Source organism: Onychomys torridus, unplaced genomic scaffold (genome assembly GCF_903995425.1).
Source record: "Onychomys torridus unplaced genomic scaffold, mOncTor1.1, whole genome shotgun sequence".
In the NCBI taxonomy this organism is placed as follows: domain Eukaryota; kingdom Metazoa; phylum Chordata; class Mammalia; order Rodentia; family Cricetidae; genus Onychomys; species Onychomys torridus.
Window position 1 is genome coordinate 142,690 of NW_023412517.1, and position 11,553 is coordinate 154,242.

The window sequence follows — 11,553 nt, forward strand, 5'->3', positions numbered from 1 at the left end:
ACTGTTTAGGAGGCCCCAAGACACTGGGATGGGGACCTGTCCTTGGTGCATGAGCAGGCTTTTTGGAACCTATGCTGAGATACTTTGCTCAGCCTTGGTTCAGGGAGGAGGCAACTGGACCTGGCTCAACTGAATGTACCAGACTGGGCTGACTGCCCGGGGAAGACCTTGCCTTGGAGGGGGTGGTAATGGGGGGTGAATTGGGGGCAAAGACTGAGAGTTGGGAGGAGGGATGACAGGGGAATCCATGGCTCATATATAAAATTACTAGAAAAAAATCTCTCATATAAAATAAAAATACACAATTTGAGCAGAAAAGGAGCACCAGAAAGTGGAATGGAGCTAAGTCTTGTGATCAAGGAGATGAAAAGATGGAGTAGAATAAGGGGAGTGGTGAATTTAGGGCAAGATCCCACCTTCCTAAGTTTCCAACTTCTGAAAATAAATAAAAAGAAAACTTATAATCAGGTGTGGTGGTGGATGCCTTTCATTCCAACACTGCAGAAGTGGAGCAAGAGGCATGTGGATCTCTGAGTCTGTGGCCAGGCTGGTCTAATAGTAAATTCCATAAAATCTTGCCTTACATAGTTAAGGAAACCATCAAAAACAGAGCTGATGAAGATGTAATTTAAAGATCTTTGAGTTCAATGACAGTATGATATACAAAGGAAGTTCCAGGACAATCAAGCTTCTACTGAGAAGGAACCCCACAGAAAACAGAAAGCTGGTGAAGATGGAATTGAAAAAGCAGGTTTATTGCAGCCCAGAAAGCAGCAGAACTTGCCAGCTTTGGCAGTGTGGTTCTGTCATTAATGTCAGTGATTAAAGAAATAGGTAATGGAATCGCCCCCCTAAAATCAAGGGAAGAAACTGAGGACAGGAAAGTTTCAGGGGTACCCATGCATTGGACCTAGTATCTAGAGCACTTGGCAAAGCTGTGAATTTGAATCCTACATTACCTTGGACATGCCAAGATGTTGGAGATGCCAGAATCATGGAATACCTACAGAGGAGAACTGCTAACAGTGAATAGAACCAGCCCAAGAATAGGACCTGTTTGGCAATCAAAAAAGTTGAAAAGACTTGGAGATCTGATGAGTACTTTGACATCAAACATGGAGATAAAGAGTTTGGAGTTTGAAAGGCTGGTTTTTGGTTTTGGATTGATTCAATATTTCCCCACTATCATACCGTTCCTCCAACTTTGGAAGAGTAATTATATCCTGTATGTTGGAAATATTTGTTCTTTTTTGAAATTTTAATATTATTATAAACTAAGTTATAGCTAATGGATTGCATGAATCTCAGGGGAGATTTTTGAACTCTGGACTTCTAAACATGGTTGAGACTGTGACAGACTATGGAGAATGTTGAATTTGGACTAAATGCTTTTGGAACTGGTATGGGACCAAGCCTTTGGGGGCAGGGAGTGGAATGTGGCTATTTGAATAAGTATGACACCTATAGACATTTGTATTTGAATTCTTGGCTTATGGTTAGTGACATTATTAGGATTGTAGCCTGTTGGAGTGGGGGTAGCCTTTTTGTAGAAAGTGCCTCACTATGGGGATGGACCTTGATATCTCATACCCTCTAGCTATGCCCAGTGTGGGATGAAATTCAACTCCTGGTGACTATGAATCAAGATGTAGAACTCTCAGCTACCTCTCCAGCACCATGTTTCCCTACATGCTTCTCACCATTGAAGATAATGTGCTAGATTTCTGAAACTGAAAGCCAGCACCAACTAACTGTTTTCTGTTATAAGAGTTGTCTTTGTAATGGTGTGTCTTCACTACAATAGATACAAACTAACTAAGACATGTTAATCTTAGGACAGGGTAATTGGCATGTAGCTTTGTATTTTTTGAAATAAGTAGATGTAACTAGATTCCCAAAACATTCTTAGTGAGTTATATTCACAGATAATGTTAGGCTATAGAGTTCTTGGTTTATCTACAATCATTTCTAAGTTGGTATTTGAATACTTCTTTAACTTTTTAAACTTTTTATTTTCTTTTTGTATTTAATTATCTTAAATATAGCTGATTTATTTATGGCTTTTTAGTATTTATTATTTTGTTTGACCCAAACCTTCTTCTGCACATCTCCTGCTCTTATTACAGCATAGCTATTTACAATTATTATTTTTCCATCTTTACTCATATCACGTGTTTTCTTATCTTCACTAACCTCTTATAGAGTCTCTTTTTAACCATATTATGGGCTCTTTTCTAGTTTTTTTGTGCTCAACACATTCATCCCACATAAATACACATTTCTAAACAGCTGCAAGCAATGAAACCAAGCTGAGAAAGAGTGTATGCAAGTGATTCCTGGTCCTGTATTACCTCACTTAAGAGAATACTTTCCATGATTTCACTGTAGCCATTCCCTAGTGTGTTCTACAGTGCCAGTGCATGGAGAAGGGGAGACTGCTAGCATCTGATACTTCCAATGGTCTCAGCTCATCTACTCACTTAGACTTGGTTTCTTCAGATTCCAAGATTTAGTGCCAAAATTTCTTCCCTAGTTCTTGATTGTTCAGCTGACCATCTCACATGGCTGATGATTATGTAGAGTAACAGTGTGCTCCCTAGTACTGCTTGGTTCAGCCTTGTACTGATTCACAGCTGCTCTGCCTACTTCTTCAAGAAGCTGACACCTTACTAAAATGATTTCATATGTATACTTATGCAGGAATAAAGTATAGTGTTCTTAGAGTTTCCTCCTAGTGCACTGTACTAATGGACATTCTAACACACTGTTGTTTTTCTTTCCTACCATTTCAACACTAGACTAAGGAGTTGTGCATCATTATGCCAGACAAAGTTTCAATAAGACACTAAAGATTTCATCTAGGTGTCACTGATCATATATTGTCATTATCCTTGCAATTTTTGATGGCATATATTTTTTTCTATTTACTTTCTATTATGTATTCTGTAAGATTTCATTATACCAGATATTCACTTGTCTCTAACAGCCCTGTCATGTGTGTGTATGTGTGTATGTGTGTGTGTGTGTGTGTGTGTGTGTGTGTGTGTGTGTTTATGTGGTGTGATTTTCATACAGCTAGTTTTTAACTTAATGTGATGTAAGTTGTATTTTGAACCATCATTCTAATGCTCTATGTGCTTTAAATAATTTTTTTAGATATTATTGCAACAGATTAAATACCTAAAGACCACTCAGCATGACCACAGTCCAAATTGAGATTCTGTATTAAGTGTGCTTGGTGAATGCCTGGAGAGAAACACTTCTCACAGAGGAACCTCAAATTCACTTGACAAGAAGCTGGTATGGACAAAAATGGCAGAAAAACTATATCTTGGTTGACAGTTGGAAGGAGGAAGTCATGCATGCAAGAAGCTTAACAGAAGCTAGAAGTAGACAATAATTTGCCCATTTGACACCACTGTTTCTAGAACACTTTTGGGTACTTTGCAAGGGATGTTCTATGGAGAGGACAGAAAAGAAGTTTAGTTCAGGTTAACAAAAAGATGGGTCTACTCATAATTAAATAAAGGCAACTTTACCTACACTCAAGACCATACATCGATTCTTAATGGTATTATAAAGTTCTCATTACATTTATTATTATTCTAGATGAGACACACATTGAAAATATGAATATTTAACATTTATAGTCATTATTGAAGTTGTTTGCCTTTCATACCAGGACTAAGCATATCAATATATTCTGGTAGGTTTACATCATGTTTGTTTTTATGGGCTGTCATTTTTTGTTGTTTCTCATAGGGCAAAACCATTTTGTCCTGCATGACCATTTTCTCTGAAACTTGATGGATCTCATTCCATCATTTTTGCATCCTGAGTTATTGGGCAATCTCACAGTATCATACATGGGAAGTAACTACTCCTGTCAAAATATTGGGATGAGGTCTCTTTAAGTGGTCAATGACTGATGTTTATCTCCAGAGATTAAAGGACACTTTGCTTTACTCTCTGAGTTGGTGCATGAATTAAAGGCATCTTCATCCATTCAGGCTGCAAATAATTGTCATTATGAATTAGACTGAGAAGTAGCAGGGCCATATTCCAAAGAAAATTTTGTTGAATCACAAAATGGATTTATGGAATCTGGCAATTAGAATCATTTTCTTATCACAAACTACCACTGGGATTCTGGGAAATCTCTCCCTTACATTCTACTATCTAGTCCTTTACTACAGAGAATGCACACTAAAGCCTACAGATTTGATTCTCATGCACCTAATGGCATCCAATGCCTTGGTCATTCTCTCTGCAGGAGTGCCCCACACAATGGCAGTTTGGGGATTGAAGCAATTCCTGAATGATTTTGGATGCCAGCTCCTATTGTACATTCAAAGATTTGGGCGAAGTGTGTCCATTGGCACCACTTGCCTCCTTAGTGTCTTCCAAGCCATCACCATAAATCCACAGGGATTCTTTTGGAAAAATCATAAATTCAAAATTGCAAAGTACATTGGCTGCTCCATTTACCTTCTCTGGGTCTTTTACATGTTGATAAATTTCATTTTCTTTATGTATCCTTTCATTGAAATGAACAGCAAAAATGTGACAAGAAAACGAAATTTTGGATACTGCTTAATTGTAGGGAGTGGTGAAATCAGTGGCTCACTCTATGTAGCATTGATTGTGTGCCCTGAAATCCTCTTTTCTGTGATCATCATCTGGTCCAGCAGCTCTATGATTGTCATTCTGTATAGACACAAGGAAAGTGTCCGACACATCCGTAGCAGTACTGCTTTTAGCAGAACCTCTCCTGAGTCCATAGCAACCCAGAACATCCTGGCATTGGTGGCTACCTTTCTGTTTTTTTATACACTCTCCTCCATCTTACGGGCCTGCATTGTTTTTTTGTATAAGCAAAATTGGTGGCTTGTGAATATCACTAGCATCACTTCTCTATGTTTTCCATCTTTTGGACCCTTTGTTCTTATGAAACATTATTCCATTTTGTCCAGATTCAGTTTGGTCTGGATGAGGAATAAAACCTCTGATTCTTATTTTAAGTATTTACATGATATGATTTGCTTCATATCTGGTTGTTTACTCCCCCATAACACTCAAAAATTCAATTCAGAAAGTTAAGAATATAACACCTAGTCTTTCTATCATTGACCAAAACAAGTATGGGAGTTTTGTCATCTGCTTGAATCAGCAGACTGAATGAGCTGAGATCCATTACATTTTTGAACTTACAGCTAGGAGGATCTTCCCAGTGCCCATCTGATGTTTGAAGGAGCCCACAAAAAATGCTGTCAATAAATCTGCCCATCTTGTTGCTTTCCTCCTGTCAGGGCATCATGGCTGCTTGATGAAGTCACAGGCACCACTTTTTACCACATTCTAACAGCAAGAACAATTGAATCCATAGCTGGCAATGAACATGTTCTTCAGGGGACCTGGTCCCATCACAACTGCTTTAGCCTTCACCAGTACCAAAACACCTGTTAATATGTTTTACCTTTTGTAGAAAATAATTCAAATGAATGATGGTTGTGACATGATCTTGAATTTGGTTAGCTACTATTTATTTTTATTATGTGTTTTAATTGTATACATGACCCATGGGTTCCCCTGTCCTCCCCCCTCCCCCTCCACCCCAACCTTCCCCCCATCCCCTCCCCTCCATTCCCATCTCCTCCAGGACCAAGACACCCCTGGGGATTCATTTAAACCTGGTGGATTCAGTACAGGCAGGTCCTGTGCCCTCCTTCCAGACTGAGCACGTGTCCCTGTGTAAGCCCAAGGTTCCAAACAGCCAGCTCATGCACTAAGGACAGGTCCTGGTCCCACAGACTGGGTGCCTCCCAAACAGATCAAGCTATTCAATTGTCTCACTTATCCAGAGGGCCTGCTCCAGCTAGGGGCTCCACAGCCTTTTGTTCATAATTCATGTGCTTCCATTCTATTGGCTATTTGTCCCTGTACTTTTTGCAGTCTTGGATTCAACAATTCACGCTCTTGCAGTCCCTCCTCTGTCTTGACAATTGGACACCTAGAGCTCCATCTGGGGCCTGGCTGAGGATCTCTGCATCCACTTCCATAAGTTATTGGATGAGAGTTCCAAGACAACTGTTAGGGTGTTTAGTCATCTGATCACCAGAGTAGGAGAGATCAGGCTTTCTCTCGACCATTGCCAGCAGTCTACAGAGGATGTATCATTGTGGATTTCTGGAGACCTCTCAAGCACTCTGCCTATCCCTGTTCTCATGTGGTCTTCATTTATCATGGTCTGTTATTCCTTGTTCTCCCTTTCTGTTCTTGATCCAGCTGGGATCTCCTGATCCCCTAAGCTTTCTTTCCCTCAAATCTTGCCCTTCATTACTCCCACTGTTGTCCAGGTTGTTCATGTAGATATCATCAATTTCTCTGTCATTGGGTGATCCCTGTGTCTTTCTTAGGGTCCCGTTTTCTAGGTAGCCTCCCTGTAGTTGTGTAGCAGTCTAGTCATCTTTGTGACTCCTGTGAGTGAGTACATACCATGTTTGTCCTTCTGAGTCTATTTATTTTTGAGAATTGTATCATCAGTGACAGTGACCTATAAATTTTCTTTGTTATTATTTGGTCTGTATCTGCTTTGGCATCACAGTAACGCTTTGTGTTTCATCAAAAACTTTTGGAAACCATTAATAAAATTAATTGTATGAGGTATGGAAGAGAGAGAGAATAGTGTATGTCCTGTGGAGAGAATCAAATTTGAAAAGGTGAAGGCAATGAGGAGTGAGCTGAGGTGGGTGGCATGTGTGCCACCTGGGAACCTTAGTGCTGTCTGGATCTGAGCTGCAGCTAAGAGCCATGTCTCTGCCATGGACTGCGTTTATGTCTGTTGTTCCTGTTACTACTGAAAGTCAAGAGAATAGGCCTATGTAGACATGGACCCACCCCTCACTGGCTGGAACACTATAAAGAACTGTTTCTAACCATCCTAGACTAGAGCACTTGAGAGTGCAGGTCCTATACCTTGGCTGGATAGTGTGACAGAGCTGACCCTGTTGGCAAGGTCTCTGGGTGCACTGCTGCTGAGGGCATGAAAGTGGGAGGGTTGGTCCTGTCCCCCTTGTGGACAATGTGGTGGCATGGGCAAGGGAAAGGATGCCCTGCCATTCATACCTAACCACCAGAGGAAAGCAGAGAGCTGACCTAGGACCATAAGCCACTGCAGGCTAGTGAGAATAGACCCTTACCTCTCTAGGCAGCACAGGAGAGCTGACCCTGTTTGTCAGGGGAGGTGATCCAGACCTAAGAATGAGAGTATGGGAAATATGGTCCCACCCCTCATCTATCATATGGTGATGTGAGCGAGGAAGAGATGTTCTCCCCCACATTCCTCACCACCTCTGGCAGGTGGGAGATTGGCCTTGAGATCATGACAACTGGATGAGCTTACCCAACATCTCACCAGCTGTATCACTAGGGAGAGGCAGATCTGCACCTCATTGGGGAAACACAGTAGAGCTGACCATGTTTACATTGGAGAGGTTGAACCAAACTTGAAGGGCCTGAGCATAGGAGAGCTAGCCTTACTAAACATGTTTATGTGGAGGTGTGGGTGGCAGAGAGTGCCTCCCTGCTACTTGCCCCTTACTATCTGCAGCAGGCAGAAAAGCAGGCCTCTGGGTCATGAAGTAGAAGAAGGTGGCCTGCTCTACACCAGCTGCAGGAAGCAGGAATCAGGAGAAAGACCCTAAACCTCACTGGGTGCCACATTAGTGCTGAACTTAGTTGTGTGTGTGTGTGTGTGTGTGTGTGTGTGTGTGTGTGTGTAAGCATAACCTTGAGATCATGTGAGTGAGAGAGCTGTTCATACACCCTTCCTCTGTCCAGTGGTAAAAGAGGGCAAGGAAAAGATACTCTGCCCTGTCTTTGCCCCTTTGCACCTGCCATGGAGTGAAACCGCTGCTCGTGTGCCCTCATACAAATGCAACAACCAGCACAGAGTGGGCCCCTGAAGACCTACCAGTAAAACACATTAGAGGTGATCTGCTCACAGGGGCAGAGGATGTCTGCCTCGAGAATATGACTATGAGATATCTTGTTCCTGTCCATAGTTTTCCATATGATATTGTGGGTAAGGAGAGAATCTATACAAACTCTCAAAGCCTGTGCAGTTGGAGTCGGCTGTCTCTGAGGTAAGCAGCGAACAAGAAAGCGACCCGCCTCTAACTGATGCAATCTGGGTTCAGAGTGAATCTCCTATAACCAACAACTCGGCAACAGTAGACCTGTCCCTGGTTGGTATAGGTGTGTTTGAGCACAACCTTAGGCAATGAGGCAGAGTGCTGCCTTACTGCTAATACACAAGAACTGGGGAGCTTATGCAATTGGCAAAGAGAGCTAATCCCTGCGGTTTTGAGGATGAGAGAGAGCTACTGGATAACCAAAACAATCAAACTGCCTTTGGCTATGGGTTTGCCCTCTCCTCATCCACATCATTATGCATATGCGTGGGTGTGTGAAGGATCTATGTACTATGTTTTCCCTGGACTTGAAAGGCATACAGTGCCCTGGGAGTCATGGACTATACCCTGGAAATCTTATGGTGTATTCCTCTCATGGAGTCTAAACCAGAGAACTCAAGAATTCTCCAAAGAAGACAACAGTTGTTGTCACAGAAGCAGAATGATAAAAAGACAGTAAAACCCATGGTAACTGGAGTATTGCTAGGATGGGTAGCAGGGAAACATTTTTTTATTATATTTTTATCTTTGAGAATGTTCATTGTACCTGAAACAGTGTCAAAGTAGGGCTTTTCATACAAGATTATATTTCATTGAGCACATTATATCATGCTCTTCAGCTGTCCTGTTCTTGTTTATTTAATTATGCATTATATATTAATATATTATATTATATATATATCATATGTATGCAATCATAATTTTATATATCCATATAACATCTGTGAACAATAAACAGGAACAGAATTTGTGTGTTTCTTTCCTTTCATTTCTTTTTTCTTTCTCACTTATTTCTTTCACTCCTTTATCTTTTGAGCCTAAGTCTCTCTGCATTTCTCTTGCTGTTGTAGAACTCAATACATAGGCTGGGCTTTGAAATCACGGATATGCCAGCCTTATCTCCCATATCCTTGGATTGAAAGTATTGGCCACCATACCAATCCTGTAATTGGATGGCCATGAAATGCTTTATTAATTTAATGAAATTCTCTCACTTAATCAATTTTCCTACAAGCAACATAGCTTTGTCCTAGTTAATGTTTGAAAGAAGTAAGTGGACAATGTAATAAACTGCTTCCTATGCTCCTATATTCATATAAAGGGACTAGTATAACTGTCAACTTGCATCAGGGGAACTTCTTTTGGCATACTATTGTGATTAACAGACAGGCCCATAATCTCTACAATGTACTAAGAATAAGAGATTCTAGACTGGGCTAGGTGGTGGTGACACATGCCTTTAGTACCAGCACTTGATAGGCAGAGTCAGGCAGATCTCTGTGAATTTGAGGATTGCCTGGTCTACAGAACAAATTCCAGGACAGGCTCCAAAGCTACACAGAGAAACCCTGACTCAAATAAACAAACAAACAAACAAACAAATAAATAAAATGACTCTGGACATGTTATATTTAAGTGATACAACCGTATGATAACTTTTCCTTTAAACACTCAGGGATCATCCTGGTGGAAAATATAGAAAGAGTGTAAGAACCAGAGGAGGCAGAAGATTTCAAGGAAACAATTTTTGTCAGGACTAAACAGGGTATTTGCACTTGTGAATTTACTAGTTAGGACAGTATGCACAAATCCTGCACAATATCAAGCTAGATGAAATTCCAGGACAGTAAATGAGGTGAGATGGTCATAGTCATAGCTGAAGAGCTACTGTCCACAATTGACTTCTGGGAGAGGATGTGTCAGATTTCTTAGAAAATTCAACATGTAAGAGGCTAAAAATATTTGATAAGTGTCCCTAAATTCCTACATGCTAGCATTGCTAAGTAGACTCAGTGTTTTAATTTTGTTTGTTTGTATGTTTTTGGGGGGGCATATGAAATTTAGAAAGCATACTGGAGGAGGATATAAAAAATAATTTAGAAAGGAGATAATGTAAGTGCACTTGTCTATAACTCATATGCATCTATAAACTTTCAATTGTAATTTTAAATAATGAATGTTATAAATATTTTTAAAGAATTACATTGATTTATGCTGAAGATGTCAGTGAAACCTGAAATCCAATGAAACAGAGAAACTTCTCTAACTTATTTATCAAAATGACCTCAAAGTTTCTAATATCTTCCACAGGAATCTAGGTCTTCCTTTAGGGATCATAAAACTCAATGCCTCCCAAAATTGTCTCTGTGGAGATATTAACAGGAAACTATTAAGAGTCTTTGTTACTTGGCATCTGAAAAAGTTTCATAGATAATTTTGTCTCCCAAAGCAAGCACTGTCAATGCTACTAAACAATGAAATGATAATTGTGATTCTGATGGGAGATGAAGTCATACACCTCTACCACAAGCTTGAGATGACTCTCTTACAACATTGCTATTTAAGAGTCAGTATCTACCCAATGAACGCATCATCCTGAAGATGTGTGAAGCCAGGTGAGTACTTTGTATTTTTGTTGGAGCACAGATCCAGCAAGGGAGAGAGAACTGAGTAAGTACTCATATCTGGTAATGGGAATTTCGGGTAGAAAGTGATCCATTGAACAGAGAGAAGGCTAAAGAATAATTCCATGACAAAGAAGTGAGTGAGAATGACAGAAGTTTTCCCAACCTTGTATCAGTCCCTATTGGTTCTTACTATAAACACCCCACTGATGGTGACTGTGGGTATATTAGGATAATGCAGGCCATGTGCAAATGTGGGGAAGGACTATTGATATCAGTCAATTTGAAAATTGATATTATCGTACTGATGGGTTGACTATTTTTGAAGTATTATTATTATTATTATTATTATTATACATGAACTTATCATGGTTTCATGCACAGAGTGGACATTAAATACAAGAAGCATACATCCCTTAGAAGATGCAGGGTATAAATGTGTTTATGTAGTAAAAAGTGTTCTTATGTGACACTACCTTTATCATCTGGTTATAGAGTCAATAACTGAGACTCTATTGAATGAGCATTGGTTAGATGACTGGTTTGAAAACTCTCTCTCTCTTGAACTTGGAAAGACAACCCAGAATGGAAGGTACAGAATAAATATTGGGTAATGGTAACCAGGAAAAACTGTGTTCTGAGTTATCACCTGGATTAGTCTTTCTCTAATGTTAATCAGAATCTGATACCATTCTTCCCTTCATGTTTATACTTACTAATGCAACAAAGGCCTGTACTAGCAGTCCAGACCTCTACCACTCACCTGCATTTTTATATAGAGTAGTGCTATATCTCACTGGACAATATGTAAGGTTTCACCTTATTATGATTACTCTTTATTGTCGCTCATCCATCACCTCTATTTGACTGCATCATAAGTTTAATTGTAATATATAATTCATTGTCTGACTTTTCAAATAAGCCAGTTGTGGTGATGTGTACATTTAATCTCAGAA

At 40.0% G+C, this 11,553-nt stretch overlaps 1 protein-coding gene across 1 annotated transcript; it reads left to right on the forward strand.

The window, feature by feature from the left end:
• The first annotated feature begins 4,080 nt into the window (after positions 1–4,080).
• LOC118575690 (vomeronasal type-1 receptor 4-like) lies at positions 4,081–5,100 on the forward strand. The gene has a single exon (XM_036176129.1). The coding sequence runs from the start codon at positions 4,090–4,092 to the stop codon at positions 5,098–5,100; it is 1,011 nt and encodes a 336-aa protein (XP_036032022.1). The 5' UTR covers positions 4,081–4,089.
• The last annotated feature ends 6,453 nt before the right edge of the window (positions 5,101–11,553 follow it).

Excerpts from the sequence above, each read along its gene's own strand:
- LOC118575690 (XM_036176129.1), top strand. The coding sequence starts at position 4,090 with ATGGATTTATGGAATCTGGCAATTAGAATCATTTTCTTATCACAAACT.